The sequence below is a fragment of the Lissotriton helveticus genome, chromosome 6 (assembly GCF_964261635.1).
Source record: "Lissotriton helveticus chromosome 6, aLisHel1.1, whole genome shotgun sequence".
Lineage (NCBI taxonomy): Eukaryota > Metazoa > Chordata > Amphibia > Caudata > Salamandridae > Lissotriton > Lissotriton helveticus.
Genome location: NC_136067.1, coordinates 1,640,021,355 through 1,640,041,491, shown reverse-complemented (window position 1 = coordinate 1,640,041,491; position 20,137 = coordinate 1,640,021,355). Strand labels below are relative to the sequence as shown.

The 20,137-nt window shown below is 41.7% G+C and overlaps 1 protein-coding gene across 3 annotated transcripts in view; it reads right to left on the bottom strand.

Annotated features, from left to right (window-relative positions):
• Positions 1-20,137, bottom strand: part of SPTBN1 (spectrin beta, non-erythrocytic 1) — a 503,123-nt gene that overhangs the window by 220,646 nt on the left and 262,340 nt on the right. For all 3 annotated transcript variants that reach the window (XM_078649481.1, XM_078649482.1, XM_078649483.1), the window contains 4 exons: positions 10,907-11,080; positions 9,365-9,456; positions 7,214-7,294; positions 5,090-5,205 (listed from right to left, as the gene is read on the bottom strand). In XM_078649481.1, coding sequence (XP_078505607.1) covers positions 5,090-5,205; positions 7,214-7,294; positions 9,365-9,456; positions 10,907-11,080 — 463 coding nt within the window. The remainder of the gene's footprint in view (positions 1-5,089; positions 5,206-7,213; positions 7,295-9,364; positions 9,457-10,906; positions 11,081-20,137) is intronic.

The window sequence follows — 20,137 nt, the reverse complement described above, 5'->3', positions numbered from 1 at the left end:
TCTAAACTGAAAGCATGCAGCTACAGAACAATGATGGACAGGAGCGTTTCCTGCCTTGGCCAGTGACACTGGGCCGATGAGCCTGGGAGCTTTGCTCTAAAGTACCTAAGGAAGAATCAGCACAAAGAGCAGACCTGGCCTCTAGAAGAAGAGTCCAATCGGCATGTTACCAGAGGCACTCAACCGGGATAGTGGTTGAACGAACTGCACTTTGTCACTCCTGTGTCCCTCAACCTGTCGTCACTGTCTCTCTTGCTGTTGCTCGAAATGTCTCTTATGTAGACGACAAAACAAGAGGATGTAGTCCATAACCGCACATTATATCGCCATAGCGAAGGTCACCGGAACTGACGAGTTTCTGTGCTCTGCCTTCAGCTATGAAAGGCCCACCAAGAGACGCCAAAGAGTCCCACAGCAGGAGTTACACCAACTCTTAAAGGAACGAAACAAAAATACTGCCTGCAAAGAAACATCATTCTTTAGAAGTTCTTTTCTGAGCGTATATGTTCAATCTGAAGAATGGTTGCCTCTGGAGAGAGAAGCTTTGACCACATTCACTTTGACTGAGTGCAGGCTACTTATACTGCTCTATTAAATGACAGCAATTTTATACAGCAGCTGTGAAAAAATGTACTGGGGATTCACAGCCTGACTGACTAATGATGAATGCACGTGAATCTATGAAAGATACCACGTTGGAGAACGCTGCACTGGCAGCTGGAAAACTTCAACAATGGTCAAAAGAAACATCCATAGTTCTCATATAAAGTGCCACATAATGATGCCAGGGAAGCATTAGAACTTCACAAACTAAGTGGAGACGTGTTTTGCTTTCACTTGAAATGGAGATGCTAGTTTTTGGAATAAAGTATTTGTGATTCCCACGTAGCTATACAGTGAAAAATTGAAAGTGGCCAGATTCTAATGCATAAAGTGCTGCCAACTCATTTATACTGCCCATTAAAATGTGATCAACTAAAATCTAGGTGTTTGACACAATAGATTTGTGAGCAAAGCTAATTTGTTTTAATCAATATATAACCACTGTTGATTGGTGAATATGAAACATAAAAATGCTCATAAATTGGTATATATTTAATTACAGTCATTGCCTTTATAGCAGTACATTAATTATTGGCATCAGCCTCTGAGGGCTTAGTGGGTAATACTGAATGACGGTGCTTGTGCTCCAAAGAAGCCAATTTATATTCAACACTTGATAATCCAATTAAGTAACGAAGCCTTACAGTCGAGGCCCTACGGTAAGATGTCATGTGTTCAAAGGCAGATATCCAGGCCGCTGCTTGCTCCATCCTGTGTGCCTTCAATAGCTATTTGGTTGGAGTGAAGATGGTACTGGCTTCATGGTTAGTGAAACATCCTTCTAAAATGATCATGGGATGGTCTAATAACCAGATTCAGAAGTCACTATGAACCAACCGTAGTAGACACAGGAAATAATGCAGGATTTCACATAGGTGCCATCGCAGAACGGATGCTTTAAACTCCCTATGCAGTCAATACAATGAAATGTTGGTATTCTGGGTATTTGTAGCCCACAGAGGCCTTGGCGATTAATAATAATCCTCCAAGCCCAGGCAGCTGCAAATACAGTGTTACCTGTAGCAGCACAAAGGGCCAGGAACCATCTTGAAGCAAGCATTTCCCTTTACAGAGGTCTATAAAAGACTGTATGACATTACAATGAATATGTTTACAATGCATGCCTTTACCACGCATTCTTTGCAACACAATGCCTTTACCACTCATATACCTTTACCAGGCATGCATTTACAATGCAAGATAAGTATATATAATGTAAGTAAAAACCCTACGTGTGTGTGTGTGTGAGACTCCCCAAGCAACATTTTTGTTTATTATTGCACGTAGACCTCCAAACGCCCCCATTTTTAAAATGATTATACAAATATTTTTTTCTTTTTGAGGTGGAAACTCCCCATCCCCCCTTTTTTGTACTCTTACCACCCTATTCCCTTACCCACCTCATAACCATAAAAATATATTTACCAATCTATACACTTACCCACCCCATAACAATAAAAACACTGTTAATATTCTATACCCTTATTTGCACCAAAACCCTAAAACACCTGTACCACCCTATACCCCTACCTACCCCTAATCCCTAAAAAAAGTACTGTTACGACCTTTTACCCCTACCCCCCATAATCACCCTTACCATTCAATATACTTACCCCCAAAAACCTTAAAAATACCTTGCCACTTTTTACCCACCCACCCCTAGATTTACAGAAAACACGCTTTACCACCCAATATCCACCCATAACCTCTAAAAATACCCTTACTACACCATACCATTACTCAACCCCTTAAACCCTAACAAACTTAAATTGAACTCCTACCCACCCCTAAACTATAAAAACACCCTTACCACCCTAAGCCCTTACCCACCCCTTAAACCAGAGAGAGAGTAATATATAATTACCCTTCATTATAAAGACATATTTTTGGTGAAGGTATATTTGTGCTGCAGGATGCATGGTTAAAGGCATCCTGTTCTAAAGACAGTGTTGTAAAGGCTGTCTCCCCCGTAAAATAACCCAGCAAAGGGTTAATTCCATTACAGGGTTAATGCACTATTCCCATGCACCGGGTGAGCTGCTGGATTTAAAAGGCAGCGGAAAGCAGCTTAGTCTGCAGTTTATGAGCTGACACTCGCAGTTCCAGAGAATAGCCTGCTCAACGAAGCACTGAATGCAGAATATTGTTTTCTCTTCACACCTATCCATTAGTCACCAACTGCACCAAACTGAAAGGAACTTAGAAGAGGATACAAGAGCCTTTTACAAAACAAGTCTAGTAGATTTGCTTGTGACCCACGATTGCCTATAATGAAGCTAAAAATCATCTTTTCTACGTGGCATTTAAAATGAGTGCATCTGAAAATGGCCAAGAATGGAAAGGGGTATTTGCCCCACAGGTGTCCCTGCTTCAGTACAGAGGGGGACCCCACATCAATCTAAGGCAGGTAGACGGGGAAAGAAACATCAAATGCGGAACGGGTACCTGCCCTATGGATTTGGACAGAAAGGCCTAGGAGAGGTCCAATGTATTGATATAGAAACACCTAAGCCCAGGCAAATTACACCACAAAGACAGATTTATTCGTTTTATATCAAAATTTATTTTTCATGAGTAAATTTATTTTAAAGACTGCCTTTTATTGCAGATACATAAATATGATTCGTGGGTTAACCTACACCATAATAAATAGACACAATAATAAAAATAAGTATATAGCCGTTAGGCCAACTCCTCTATACATTTAAAAGGTAAAAGAACCGTGCCAGCAAAGTAGTCCCTTGTGGGCGTGTCTGCGTTGTGCTGTGGGCGTGGGCTGGGGGCGTGACTTACGCTGGGGGCGTGTGGTACAGCCATCACATCGTGGGCTGTGGGCATGTGCTGGGGCGTGACAAACGCTGGGGGCGTGTGTCCGCCCTTCATGACATGTGAGTCGTACATTAATCAGAAGATCGTCTGCTGTGGCCGTGTGCTGGGGGCGTGACAAACGCGTTCACCTGGAGGCCTGGTAAGTAACGTTACTGCAGCCTCTCCTGTGCGCTCTTACTGAACTCTCTCATTCAACGAAATTACACGCGCCTGCTACCATCAACCAGGGCTCTAGCCGGGCTCAGGCGGCGGATCAGTACACTAATTACACGCGCCTGATAACATCAACCAAGGCTGCAGCTGGGCCTCAAGCGGGGGAACACGCGCCTGCTAACATCAAACAGGCCTGCATCTGGGCCTCAAGCGGGGGAACATGCAAATGAGCGTGTCTGCGGGGACAATTACTGCAGCCTCTCCTACTCGCTGTCACTCAACTCTCTCATTAAACGGATTTACCCGCGGCTGATAACTCTCTCATTCAACGACATTACACGCGCCTGCTAACATCAACCAGGGCTGTAGCCGGGCTCAGGCGGTGGATCACTACACCAATCACATGCGACTGCTAACATCAACCAGGGCTGCAGCTGGGCCTTCTCCGTCCCTATTCTAATGAAACAAAAAATGTTGTCTACCGCGAGATTTTAAAATAAATTGCCCGAGCCAAATACACACATTACACACATTCTATTTCATACCCGGACAACGTCGGGACGGGCTGCTAGTATAGTATAAGATAAGCCGCTACAAAATGTGCAAACATGTTTGAGATAAAAAAAAAGTGCTACCAAAATATAGATTTTAGTTATACCCACACTGTACATAGTGCAATGTGTTTCATACCTGTACTTTAAAGGCACACACTTCACAACTCAGCTGGTAACTTGCAACAACACCACTCAAAAGAATAAATGTGTATCATCAGGAAGCTTCAAGTGCTTCAAACAATTAAAGTCAATACCGGCTTCCAAGCACCCTTGACATCTGCAGATTAAAAAGTTGTGCGCATCTGCATTTCTTCCAGGCAAGCAGGCACCTCGGCAAGGGTTGTTTAGCTGTCAGTCCTTCCTTTGGTTTCACAGCACAGGAGACTCCAAGCCTTACTTACACTTCAATTGAAGCATTTGAACTCTAGGCATTAAAAGTCCTGGGACGGTTGTCTTTTCACAAAAGCAGGGGAACGCTTTTTCATAATATGGGCATGTCGACCACAGGATAAGGTGGATTCCAGGTTCGCGGCTGTGGTATTCGGGCCGCCTGCATTTAATTGCAGCGGCTGCGATCTTCAGAGCAGAGCTTTGTACACAATTAAGCTCCGGACATGCGTTTTTTGCGAAACTCGAACACCAGGCTGGTGTTTTCAGTTCACAACATGGAACATTGCCTCTGTTGGGGGGGAAAGTGCTTCGGCAGCATTTTCCTTTCTGCCCACTCGTGGCGGACTCGGTCATTAACAACAATTATCTGGCCATGGGACCAGTCAGGTCAAGCAGAAAAAAAAGGGCTCCGAAAAGTCCGCATGACATACTCAGCGATGCACATTAAATTTCTCCTTTCAGATCTTGCAGCTCAAACTGGACAGCTTTTATGTAAAAATAACGATTTGTAACTAAAAATAAAAACCTTCGGTAACGATGCCATTCATTGCAGTTCTTACCTTCAGGGTCCAGAAGCTTGGTCAGGCCAAGGTGTTGCTCCGCAAGGTTGAAGGCATTTTGCAGATTGTAGTGCGCGTTAGATTTTTTCAATTTATCAAAATCAATTAAATCTGGCCTGTGATCAATAAGAAGACATAAAAAACAGACTAAGCATAAGATTTCAAAATAGCTCAAAAGGGTCTAACATCAATTCAATGAATTCAAGGAACAATACACCGTTTATGTGTCAGGAACGCAAAGCCCTTGGTCACGGGTTCAAGACCTAGCAAGGATGGCTGAGCACTTCACCTGCCAGATGCCAATAATTTGATTGCTTATTTTGATTTAACACGTTCAAAAGTAGGCTGTTGTCGACAAAATGATGCTTCTATTCCAGAATATAATTTGTATGATGATAGTGGCATCTTAATGAATTTATTGAATTCTAAATACTCGAAGAGCCATAAATACCCTTGGGACCGTTCATATGAAGATGAACAGATGTGCTGGTTAGCGAGTTTATTGCAAATGATGTTTGGGTGGCAAGGCATGGGCACACAGTACATTTGTCTCATATTTACAGAGCTTTACATGTGCATATGTCAGTGAAAGGCCAACAGGGTACACAGTGCAGGGTTAGACCTGTGGTGGGGGCGAGGGTAGGAGGAGTAGCGAGTTAAGGGTATAAATAGTTGTGTTTTGGGGCTTTCCCGTGACAGCAGGAAGATTTTTAGTGATCAACTGTACTGTAGGAGAGTGGAGGTGACTTTAGCCTTAAGAGGCCTGTACAGGTAGGAGTAATGAACCTTGAGGGGGGCGATAGGAGGTATACCTAGGAGCAAGAGAGTGAAAGGGGTGGGCAGGCTACGGCATGTAGCCAGCTGAGAAAGGAAAGGTGGTGCCTTGCTGTGAATGGTTTTGAACACCCAGTTGCTTCTTGGGTACCCTGAATCTGGTAGGCAGCCATCCAACCCGGTGTCTGTGAAGAACGATAATTCTTTGTCCGAACAAGTAATATAGTGGCATCCTGGCTATGATAATGATTTTATCAAATGGACAAAAAGCAAATTGGGGTGGCTCGGTCAAACTGTTCTATGGCTTATTCTTAACCAGTTTATTGGCCAAGGGCTCAGCTGCATGAAAGAGGTGGCACAGGCTGGTTTACGTCTCAAGCTGGAACCAAATAAGACATTCAGGGAAAGGCAAAATGGAAGGGAGGCTAGTGGGGACCTGAGACATGGACATAGTTGAGTTCGGACTTTCTAGAATTGAGCATAGTAGAGACGAACCAGTCACTGTATAAGGACTGTGAGACCATCAGACATTTTAGGTTTTAGGGGAAGCCTTGAGTGAAGGAAAAGATGGAGAAAAAGGATGTGTATACTACTTCCATACAGATGGCAGGTGGACGATATCACCAAGGGAGGTGGCGTAGAGGGGAAATACAAAAGGTCCCACAATTGAACCCTGAGGCATGGCAGTAGTGTGTACACTGAAAATGAAGAACACCAGTTGGGCTACACTGAGCAGTGGGAGAAATAGGAAGAGAACAATTTATATATTACACCCATGACATCTTGGACAGTACATGCAGCAAGCATGGTTAGGAGGTCAACTGTGTTAAAAGCCTTTTTGGATATGCTATTAGCAGTCCAACCATACATTTGGGTACTTCACTAGGTTTAGACATTCATTTGGTTTAAATAGATCTTGCCCACAACGTGGTCTAGCATTTTCAGTATATCTGAAAAAAAACCTACATGGAGTTAAGAGGCGAAATATATTACAGATTAGAGGCAGATCACATTGAGTTCATCCATTTCTGCAGAATCATATCCATTTTAAACACATCTCTTCATTCCCCGCAAATTAAACTCTTGCTTGCATTGGAAGGGAATTAATGTTGCCTCCTCTGTGGTTGTATTAAAATAATATGTTGAACATAAAAAGGGAAACATTAAGCTGTCACAGTACCAAGTGCTGCAACACATGGTTTTTAATCATTCCAACACTTCAAGCTGTGCCATGAGACGAACAATGGAAAAACTGCACACGGAGAAAGACCAGAGTAAGGAAAGTTCAAAATATCACAGGTCCTACACTCTTTAAATGGCCGGTGGATAGTGCACAAGGCACATACCTACCTGTGTTTGTGTATCAGTGCGTTGAAAGCCATTCCATCCCTCCAGCTAGTGGTGAAGTTGTGGATGTTCACGTTGGGATAACTGTTATCAGCAAACAAAAAAATTAAAAATACAAGTCAGAACAAGATTCATCATACAACTTCCAGTGAAGAACAACTGTCCACTGCCACCTTGTGTGGTTTGTAAAGGCAGATGCAAAAAATACAGACACCGCCCGCTTTGAGTTTGCCATACCCAAGGTTTTTTTCTTGTACAGGGGTGAGATCCTCACATCCTCAAATTATTAAGTACAACAAACATATGAAGATGAATCCATAAGACAGCTTTAAATCCCTCCATCATTTATCTGCAGTATTACAGCTGACATTTCTCATCCTTCCAAGATTGTATATCTTTATACATTACCCAACCAAGTCAAAGACTAGAACTCTCAGTCTGGAAAAAAACATTATATATAATAAAATGAAAAACTAAATTACCGTTGAATGGGATAACAGTTTGACAATGAATGTGCCAACAAAGTTAGAAACTAACCAACGTGATTCTACTGCATCATTTTGTAACCACAATTGTTTTTTTGTTTCTGTAATTATACTGTGACAGTAAGTGAAACTATCTTTGGACGAGGCATAGAAACAAAACAATACCTGTGGGAGTGAAGTTACTCCAATAACATTAAATGCAGTGGGTGATGGGGATATTTAGTTTGAGTCAATCAGACATCGAAAGCTGTCTGGTTTTGCAAGACAACTTTGAACATACAGTGGGCTTAGAGCCCACCCACTGCTTAATTGTTTACCACTGAGTTGACTTTACTGTCACATTAGCTTCTTTTTGATTCATTGCCTGTGTGGGCTTGCCTTTAATTTCGTGTTTGTCCCTCCCCTGGAGTGTAGCCTTTTTACTTGTGTCCTACCACTGCTTACTTTTCAGGAACAACATTTTTCATTTTGGTTAAGCACTCCAGCTGTCTCCCTCGTGTACTTCTTTTGCCCCCCTCCAACACACTCCATGGTTCTCTTTTGCATCTGTGGGCTTTTCCCCCTGCTCCCTCCTCCCCAGTTGTGTGCTTGCCCTTGTGTGCTTCTCCACAGCATTGCTTTCTCACTCGTGTGTATATCCCTTGAATGCGGCTTTTACCATCCCCACCTGCTACCCGTTGCTTCCCCCCACTCCCAAGTGGCTGCCCTCTACCATCCTGCAACCCACTGTTCCTGCCCCTTACCCCAACCTGTGTTTTTTTTTAAAGTAATTACGTTATTTCATTTTGCAGAGGACCAGGTAGCAACCTGCTTCCTGGTGCTTCTGCTTTAAAAGCAAATTAGTGCTTCTTTTTCTTTTAGTTTATATTTACAGAACATGCAAGGATAAATAAAAGATGGCACCGCATCATTATGTAGGCACGCATGGGTATCTACAAAATGGCGCAGCCATATCATTGTGTCTTTTTATCTATTCATTATTTTAAGTAAAGCTTTTCACTATGAAGCACAGTGTCTTGCCGATGCTTTACAACATGTCCAAAAGGCACTGGCAACGCTAAAAGATACCAAAGGCAAGAACTACTGGCTTTGCCAATGCTCTTTTTTTTTTTAAGTCGAGCCCCAAGCAAGGAAACAAAACCATCATTGTCTGGTTATAATATAATCCTCGCTCATGCTAATTGCATGTTTGTTTGTAATTAGTGGCCTTTGATTATTTTTTTTCCAAACCAGGTAATAGAGTTGCTGGCTAATTTACTACTCTGGGTGCTGTCTAGAACAATAGTGACAAACTAACAGAACCTGTAAGATAAAAAGCATGAAAAACATGTTGTGTGTAAAGGCACCCATAAAAGACTTAACTGCTACAGTAGCAATAGATTAGTGTTCGCAGCATACCTATAATCTGGGTAGAGCCTCTTACCACACCATAAACAAACATGCACACCATAAAGAAATCTACATTCGGTGTTTAAATTTTTGTTTTTTGAAGAGTCACAGTAAAAAGCGGATATGCTAGTTGTTGGTAAGAAAGCCTATTCTATACATAATAGTTATTACATTTTTCAATTCAGGTAAGAGACATGTTTGCATATCCCAAAATCACTGCAATGAAATCTTTAAACTCTGTAAGAAGAGCTTTCTCTGTAATCCTTTAATCCACACTCACCCAGCTGTCTTCATCTGGCACCACAGCAGCAAGGCATCCTTGGCAGATTTCTTTTCCTTGTTGTCCTCCGTTTCTACGCTGATGTCTTGGATCTAGGAAGAAGAGCGTGGTTTCAGCGAAAGGTGTTTCACGCCTACCCACTTCCATGTGCAAGTCGGCGAGGGCTCCACCAAGAAGAGTGATAGGGATGGTCACCAGTACGTGGCTGAGCACAGACAGCACTTCTCGGACCTTAGACTATCATCATTTGGATGAATAAACATCAGGCTACTTCCATGAAGCATTATAAAAGAGCAAGAACATTTTTAGCAAGGTGACAGAACTTCTCAGTAGCCAGCTTTAAATTACCCCAACCCTGTTCTGTTGAAAATGGTAAAAACCTGCACTTTTGGAAGGTTTGATGAGTTTATCAGAAAACGAGATTACATTTCTGACACATTTAGGAAAACACTCGTTCATACAGGTGCAGCTAACCCCAGCACAGAATACTTCTCTCTGCTGCCTCAAACCACCCGCAAAGCCCGCTTTCAGGCTTTGAACAACAAGATGCTATGGCCTTGACCTAGGATAAGCTGGTGCCAGCATCTCCAGTCATGGATTCCTTTTACTTTTCTGCAGAAACAGATTGAAAGAGGACGTGACTTGTCAACGAACCAATCGTAAAACACAGTCAGGAGCCAGAGGAGTCAAGAACATGTACAACTACATCGAAGCTAAATATATGCAGGTCTTTCTCGTACATTTTCATTGAAGATATGAAAACGTTACTGAATTTGACTGTCCAGAAGGGTTGAAGATCCTAGCTCTGCCTGAACAAATGAAAAACAAGTGCATCTACAAAGGATTCCATTTCAGGGTGCATATGAACCAAATAAGGAAGATCGCGCACAAAGTTACAGAAGACCATTCTACTCGTGTCCATTTCATTGAAAACAACAAAAGATGCCTTCACCACAAGCAACTTACCAAAAATGTCATATTAACACAACAGTGCGTGCACACTGCAACCATAAGGAAAAACACTTCAAAAGAAAGGAAATTAGGAAAACCAGCTGAAGAAGGCAGAGAGAACAAGAATTTAATTAGAATATGGATGTGAGAATAAAGAAACAGACATAGAAAGATAGCAACATGCTCAGAACACAACGATCATCAAAACACAAAATTAAAAAAACAAATACGTAAACAATAAAATTTAAGGAAAAAATACAAAAGTCCTCATGATTGTAAGCATCATGGATGGCAGATTTGGAAAACAATACTGCAACTCAGAAAATAAACATCCATTCTGGAATTTGGTACATAAAGGGCTGTATGTAGTAAGAGCAAGAGCAGTACTTGTGAAGGAATTGGAGGGGAGCTGCCAAGTGCACTGAGAGATGCAAAGCACTTCTGAGCAAAAACATTACATTTACACGATGCTCTCGCCATTGAGAATGAACAATCCATACAAAAAATCCAACGAACACCATAGGTATCATCAATCACATTCTAATGAGACTACTCCTCATGGAAGTACGCTGCATCGAAGAGCAGACTTACCTGGAACCGGAGAATGATGGTCCAGATCAGACCCAGAATCAGCCTGTGGTTCCCATCCACTATGTCATGCGACCCCATGTTCTCCAAATGCACCCGCTGCTCCTTCAGGAACTGCAGGGCTTTGTCCACGTTCTCCAGGCAGTGGATGCGCATCCTCCCCTTGGTGGGCTTGGGCTGTCGGAAACAAGCAAACAGTTAAAGGGGGATCGGAGACAGTTAGTTCCTTTATGAAACAGTTGCTATTTGAGTGAAGGAGCAATGTTTATTTGTATTTAAAAGGCCAATTAACCAATTTAAACTGTGGACAACACTGCTGCCTTTTAACTGGTTTACAGAAGTCTGAATATCACAGGTAATCAATCACTCCAGTTTAGAGCAACATGTTCACCTTTCAATTTCTCCAAAATCTTTCTCATCAGCCAATTACTCCTGTACTCTGGGATTAGGAGAGGTCTAAGCAAACTGATAAATCAATGAAAAATGGAGTGCCCAACACAATGCGACTGTTCTTCGACTAGGTTTGGCTGCAACTTCTAATTCACAAGCTAAACAACATGCATACAAGAGTGTATCCCACGCTAGCTTTTTTGTACAACAAATTTCTCAAACTGGTCTACAGCCTCATTTGCACCATCTAGAATGGCTTCATCTGCAGGCTTTGCTACATATGGAAATACTGGAATACAGTGAACAGATGTAATGATTTGCCTGGATATGAAGGTGCTTGAAAATTGGAGACGGGCCTCAATGGAGACATCCCTTAAACTTTTGTACAGTAGATTCTGTAACTTGGTGAACACTGTGGAGTGGAGTGCACATAGATACAACTTGGCGCTCCATCATCTCTCAACACAGAGTAAATTAGCCAGAAAACTCAGGCCTACAAATCTCTTTTATTTATGCATTCGCAAACTGCAACCAGAACACATAACAGATACTCTTACCAACAAAACATTTGAAAAAATCATTCCATTGATCAAAATAACATTTCATGTCAAGAAGATGCCCTCTAAATAGAGTAGTAACAAACTAATGTTATGAGGATATTACAATGCAGCTAAAGGCTGAAACACCCAAAGGTGATTTCCCCCTCCAGGTGAGGTGAAGTTCAGTGGGTAGTCATCATATTCATCACATGCAGATGTGGAGGTAGCCTGCCTTTACCCAAGACTCAAGAACAACAAAAGCAATTACCTGCCTTCCAAAGCTACAGGGAAGGCAAGCACATGCTCAAAGTAGCAAGCGGTGTGGAAACAGCAGCAAAAAATAACACATAAACCTTATGGTCTTAACATAGTACAGCAGATATCTTTTTTCATTGTTACTGAAGGCGTTCTCGCATAACATGATAAATATTGGTACCTGGTCAATTGGGCTTGTGCCAGCGTCAGACAGGTTGAATTGGCCAATGCAACTTGGAAAGTGACCTTCAGAGCTAGAAAGAAACGTAGCTTAAACCCAAATCCTCCTGGGTCCAAGAACACCAGCCTATATAGACCCAAGTCCTCCTAAGCCTGGGAAGCATCTTAATAAAATACTGTAAATAGCGAGGCAGGATATGAACTATCTTTCAACCAGGCTTTATTCATGCGATACCAGTAAAGGAGGGATGGCTGTTCAGCAGAACCCAGGTGTCATAAATGTAACAACGGCAATGGTGGGAAGATGAACTGCACTGCACCCTTTAAAGATTAGGTGCAGCAAAGCAGGACAAAGGCAGAACGACAAAGACACTAAAGTCCAGAGCAAATTTCTGCACATATTTACTGCCTGTCCTACATAGGCATTAGTTCTGGAAAACCTCTCTCCTGTTGTGTCCCAGCGGTAACGCTGTAGGTCACTTGTTGCTGAAGTGAGACGTCATATGAATTTGCATCAAGTCTGGAGATTGACCTTACAAATTTGTACAAGGCGAGTGACATTAGCAGTGGTATATATTCACTCAGCGACACTGAATGGATGTCCTCCAGCATGGAGTGCTTTAAGATGGAGCGTTAAAAAATAAATTTGAAAAAAACATGAAATTATCCAGTGAGTGCTAAAGATTTCCAAAAGTTTACCTGGAAGGCATTGCTACCATTATTGAAAGAGTAAACAAATATGACTAAGTAATGTGGATCATGAAAAGCACAGACTGCCTTCCTCGGAGGAAGAAGAGAGGAAAGGGGTGAGGCCAAACCAAGAACTGCTTCAGCGAGTACGGAGACAGCAGTTTATTCCACATTGAAGTAACAGGACTAGAATCTTTGTTTTTACTGGGATCAGTTTGACGGTATGCAGCTCCAGGAGTTTCTGAAATTTATTCAGAGCAAATGAGCCACCTGCTGTATCACTGAGTCACTTTGTCAGGAAACATATGAATAAGACATTTGCAGCCTTGATAAACTAATGTGAGAATATAAGGATTAAGTGACTACATACCACTGGCAACTGTGTGCTTAAGTTATATTTTCCGTTGAGGTTAACTGTCCTTTCACCAATATAATGTGCAGCTTAAACAACCCATCTAGGAAATCAAATGCCCCTCTGATGTTGGAGCTTGTGATATATACATTAGTCAGGAGAATTCCCGGATCCAGAAATGTTTTATGGACAGTCCTTGCTAAGTTTCTTCACGAAGCTCCACCGTGAGCCTCATGTAACACATCAAGCTAAACGAGGCAGGAAAAAAAGAACAGACATAGCAAGCATGGATCACAGAACCTGATCATGTCCTTAACGGGTGGGCTATGTCGTGTCCCCAAGTTTGGCTGAATCTTTCACAAAGTTTATGGCCCCATGTGGATTTTTGGGTAGGAAATGTGGACCATAAAGAAACATTGTCTAGTGGGAAGCTGCATATGTTTGATCCTGTGGACGTGGGTTCAAATGCTGACCAAATCGCTAGATCTCCACGTGCCTTTAATGTAAAAAGTGGCATGTAACTGTAGGATGCAGAAATGTAAATTTCCGCTTTCAGTATATGATCCAGTACTTTCTGCCAACATTCCCTAGAATGTACCGCCCTCCGTTGCTGCTCAGCTAAGTAAACGTTCTATCACCATTAATGTATAAATACATAGATAGATGTAGGTTGAGAGTACTAGTCTGCAAATATTTACCTCATGTATGGCTGACATTTATTCCTGCAGGAACTAAAGGATGCCTTGCTTGCTACCATAAGACTTCCAAATACTTATCCGTAGATTTGTAAACTGTGAGATAAGTGGCACCGGGACAACACTCAACCACTTCAAGGTCAACTACATCAGGTGGCATCAATGCTTTGACACTCAATCTGCAGGTTGGTATGTGCAGACACTTAGGGACTCCCTAGGATGATATTCTACAGAGGGGTCTAAATTAGTTTCTCTATATGAAGAGACAAAGAAATGAGAATTATTTTAGAAAGCTTCAATGTGATCCGTTTACAGAATGCGTGCGGCCTTGCTGATTTTATAGTAGAATCTAAGTTTAGAAACGGAAATGGCAGGCCAGATACAAACAACAAGGATCTTGACATTTTTTTCATCTATGTAATTGCAGATTCAGTATTTGGGTGCCACTAATTGATATTACGAAGCTGGTAAAACACTTCTAATTCACTCTTTCAAAATGTGTCTTCATATTCCTGAAGCCTCGTCTACTTCAAGAGACGTCTGCTTCTCATCTCCACCGCAGGATAAGTATTAAACAAAGTAAGAATGAGTAAAGAAAAGAAATTTAAACTGTAGGGGGGAAACCTTTGGTAGCATACATGCTTAGATAATTAGAATAAAAGACAAACCTGTGCTTATATGTCAAGAAACCCCACTTCCGTTACAAATAGCTCAAAGGACACTAAGAGCATTGGCAAAGCCAACTGGTCTTGCCTTTGGGATTATTGGCTTTGGAACATGTTTTTTGCTGATGCTGTGCTGCATCGGGCCAAATGAAAAGGTAAAGTGCATCCAAAAAGCCAAAAAAACACAGGGGGGAGGAGAAGGGATAAAGGATGGGAAAGGAGCATACAAGGGAGAGAGTAACAAAGAGCACAGGGCCGCTATTTGACGGTGGGGAGAAGCACACGCGAGAGAGAGTTGGTAAACAAAGGCACTTTGTTGGAGCACTTAACCTCTTCTATGCTCATGACGAGCTCAGCTCGTCATGAACTACGGCGCTCCGGAGCAAATTAGAGTGACAAAGCCAACCAATGAAAAACAATGGGTGGGCTCCACGCTCACTGTAAATGTTTGCCATAGTCCATAAAAAGGCTTTGACTTAGAGACAGCTAACAGTTGTCTGCTAAGCTAAACTAACTACACACCAGCTCCCTGACAAAGTAAACAAGCATTGGCAAAGGCAATAGGCCTCACCTACTCAGATCTATTGTCATTAGTAAAAAGATTTAAACAAACTTTGACAAATCCAGCAGATCTTGTACTGTTGCATGTGGTCAGTGCAAATATCAAAGCAAAACTGCACTGACAGCATGTTTCTGAAATACGGTCATATGCTGTGTTGTATAACAGCAGAGGAGCCAAAGTATCCATCAAAAAATGCAGACTATTAAATGTAGACTTTGTCAAACTGACTCTCTTGCTCAAAAAATCCAAATGATTCAAATGCCACAATTAGTGCTGGAAAAACAATAATGCGCTTAACACCCAACTATGTTAAATAGTCTGAACTGTCACACTTGTAGGAGTGTGATGGTTACTAGTTGTGTTGATACTGTCATTTGCAGCGCTGGAAGGGGCAATGGGTGGTGCAAGCTACTGAGACCCCTGACGAGGGCCCTGATACTTTTTCTAGGTACTAAATAATAACAGTAAATCATGCGGCATCTGTGTTCCCATTGACAGTGGTTGCAACAGAATTAGTTTGAATGACACCAGTGTAAAGAAGTGGTCCCTACAAATGGATGTGCAACTGTACCAACAGAACAACACAAGTTGTACTATGGAGGAGTGTGCTGAGATGCTGGTTAGTAAGGTGCTGAATAATGATGATGTGGCCATAGACTAGCACACTGTGAAAGATGCAAAGGGACAAGTATTCAAAACTATAGTACCAGTGCACTCTGGGAAGTGGTGCTGTATTCATTCTGGAGTATAGGAAATGTGTATAACAAGAGTCCTGTAGATCTGAGTACAGGAGATAAACAGAAGAGACCTCGGGGGTAGAGGGAAACAAAAAACTGAGATGCTGGGATATTTTTTCGTACAGATTCGATTTAAGACTAGATGTATCAAAGAGGGGCGGGTGCACTGCCAGGAATGGGAGATCTATTCTGGAGTAGGTTGATAATATGTTTGAAGATGGAATGGGAACCAGGAGTTATGGACAAAATAGTACTGTGGGCATGGGCCAGAGACTGGATTTGCGGGCTGCTGCAACCTGGGAATTCACCAATAGGCGGAGAAAGTTACATTGTTTTTATTACAAACTTGTGTGTGTGAGATCAAGTACCTATAGTTCATACGGTCAGGCATGTTCTGGTCAGTGAGATAGTAAGAGAGCAACTGAAAAGCGAAATTGATAAAATGTGGGCTGGAGGTGTGGTGGAGCCAACAGAGGAATTTAAGTATTTATCCCCCATAATGGTGCACAGTGTTATAGGATAATGTGGTTGAAGAACATGCAATTAGAAGGAGAAGTTGGCTGAGCCTATTTTGAGAGATCTGCTGCCAAATACTACAATTTATATAAAAAAAAAAAAATGAACAGGTTCTTCCCACTGGATGGGTGTGAATTGTTGCCGACGTTGAACTCAATGAGACTTTCCCACCCTCTGAACCATTTAACCATTTAAATTAGCCAAGTATGGATTCAAGCGCATGTCCTGCATGTTACATGCATGTCTTTGCAGCAGACTCGTAAAAATAGAGTGGGTTATATCACCATCATTCGAACTTGTAATCCTGAGTTGAAAACACACCAACCTTGTGAATATTTTAGGACTATTAAAGCACATAAATATGTCTACAGTGGAAACGTAAACCCACTGAGGAAATCTAGCCAGTAAGACAACTCAGTGAATCAATGTTCCTACTGAAGATATGTTGTGGCCAATTCGTTTTTCATTCCACTGATCTAGATTAAAAAAAATAGAACTGCTGAATTGTGAAGTAGTAATATTTAGAATATGCACAGTTCTTGTGGCAGCTTAATGCTAGCAAAAAGCAACAATATACAAATGAGTATGCGCGCCAGTATTTGCGTGAAATGTGCACTTTAACGTTGGGTGTGGGAGCAGTAGTAGCTTCGGGTATCAATTTCAAATGCAGGCACCTCTGTGTGGTAGTGTGACGTATATCCATTGCTTTTACGGTGTTGAAGGAAACAACGTTTAAATAATCTTTTGTAGAATGGAAGCCACTGGCTGTGAATTGAGGCTTAGTACATTCTTGAACGGACCCGGAGGTAGGGGGGGTTGCGCTACCAATAAAAAACACATCACAATTAGTTAATCCCCACAGAGACGCTGGTTTGGCCACCATAACAATAGAAAGATGGTCAAATACATAGCCGGCAGGGACTGCTAATAGGCAGACATATTGCCGGATGCAGCCGTGCAACGGAAGCTAGGAACTGGAATACGATGACAAGGCAGACGACAGATGGGTGAAAGCCATGGGGGGAGCATGAGAGGAAAAATCTGATCGAAAAGCAAATGGCGTCAGTGGGTGTGAGACGTTGTTAACTAATGTTTGGCTGCACAAAGTGGACTTTTAGGATGGTGTGTTAGGGATAAGTTAATATAACATCCTACCTGAAGATTTAGGGTAATTGACAGGACATTAAAATAACACTTGGGCCCTAGAATTACCAGAAGGGTACTCCTACTGGTGATCAAGGACGACCTCTGTAAAGAATGTTATAAAATGTTTTAAGCTAGTTTCACTTCCCCTTTAATATCGATGTAAGCAAACATTTGGTATAATTAGTCCCATATAGTTATTTGGCAAGTGATGTTCCATTTGGAGGCCGTTATGGATAATGATGAAGGTAAGACATGCCAGAACAAAATGATGTCCTGTGTGAGTGGTTAAGGTTTAGTGGGTATTAAAGCTATCCTTCACTTTCTTTCCGGTGTCCTGGTCCTTTTCTATCGCTTAGGTGACAACCCACACCTGGACCATTTTGAGGCGTCCATAAAAATACATGCAGAGTAGACAGATGTGAAAGGGTTGCTATGACTGAGGAAGGACCAGGGTCTTACTGGATGTAGATGTTTATGATCACGAAAAGAGTAACACATGTAAACAATACTGTTTCGGAAAGACAGGTCTTACATTAGTATAAAAATAAAAACAAGATGGTGATCCAAGAGAGATGAGACAAGGAACTAGGCACATAATATCCAAATAGATAGGTAGCCTGAAGTCCACAAATAAAATCGGTCAACATTTGTTAGTACCTCACCAAGTTCTGATTTATTAGCAAGGGCGTAACATTAGAGGAGCGGATATTAAACATTGCACAGCCTGTCCGGTGACACTTTACAGGTGTATCAACAAAAAATACGAGCTTTAGCGGGAAACAAAGTTATGTACAGGAATTGCACATTTGCTCTTCGTGGGATGCCCAAAACCCATCCAACCTAAAGGAACATTTGAACCCGAACCGGTTAGGATTAGAAGAGTGATTCTTTGGTGCGCAAAAGTCAAGGAAAGAAAAGGCTATTTCTTAACATGGAACCCCAATCAAACCCCTCGCAAGCAGGACATGTAGCCCTAATATAGCTGCTCTCCTTTCCAAAAAGCTTTCGACACCAAGAAAGTACAATAACCACTAAAGCATAGATTGCATGGCACAGGTCACTACCACATAGCCAAGCGGGAGCCCATAGTCCCTTCACTGCAGCGCCCTCCCCTTCACTGAACACCTTTTAATAAACTTACATATTCACTACATTCTCCTCTGCAGCCGCCATCTTGTTAACTTTCCTTCTGAACAAATACTGTGCATGCAACTGACTCATCTTCGATTACAGTAAACGCCATTTTAGATTGGGATGTTTGCCTTTTCAATGCTGTACATAAACTCTGTTTATAATCGAGCTTCTGACTGATCTTCACATCTTATTGGTACGAGGCACCATGTTGAGAGTGCCCTGCAGACTATGACACATTCACACAGAGGAAAATGGAGTGAAAACAAATCCTGCATAGCAATTTTGCGATTGGAACCATAAACCTGTAAATAGGCTGCCCATGTCTACAGTTTGCGCAGATAAACCCTCTGCAAATGAACGCAGAGTCCACGAGCAGCAGCACACTATCAAGGCATGGCTACCGAGTGTCTGTGTGCCCCCTAGAGTCCAGCTTTAAATCAAGCAGAGTACATATATTAATGCAATACGGGCCAAGGGTCAGCCAGTGTTGAACTGGTTATGCGTGCTCCCTCCCAGTGCCTCCTGTATTGAAAAAATCCTATCGCAGAGCCTCCAAAAACTGCTACAATGCTGACAGATATAGCGCAGTGGCTGTAAAGCGGGTGGGAGGGATAAATGATGCATTAAAATGCAAGCAGCTATGGGCGCCGAAGCTGAACACAGGCAAACAGTAACACGAGCAGGAAACAAATAAATAAATGTATTCCCCAAACGATCAGATAAACAACTAACTTGTAAAGATACAGTACTTGGTACCTGCTCCATGAGGAAACAAAATACAAAAGGGAGAGACTGAGAAGAAGGACTGACCTCTAGCATGCCAGGATTCTAAAAGGACACAAACAAATGAAAAGCAGTGGGCAAGCTGTAAGCCCACAAAGAAGAATACACAAAGTATATACAAAAATGTCACGAAAGCTCAACCAAACAAGCATTTGCAATGCAATAGGTCTCGTATTAGGAAAGTTTGAGCTATTGGTATTGTAAATGACAAATTTTTTATTTAGGTTTTGTTTTTGAAAATAGCGAAATTAATAGCTTTGTCATTTACCATGCCAATAGTTATAACTTTCGCAAATGTGACACCTATAGCATTTGTAATGCAATATGTGTTGTATTTACGTGACTTACATGTATTGATATTAGAAATAACAATGGTTTTTAATTTTTTTTAATAATTAATACTTAAATAAAAGTTATTGTAATGTATAATGGCAATAGCTTAAACTTTTGTAAATAACATTTGTGAAGATTATGTTCAGTGTATTTTATTGTGACGAAAATCCAAGAACATATGTCAAATATTAACATCTTTTTGTTACATTTGTAATAAAGCTTGAAACATTGAGAGAACATATTTGAACCAGTTGTTG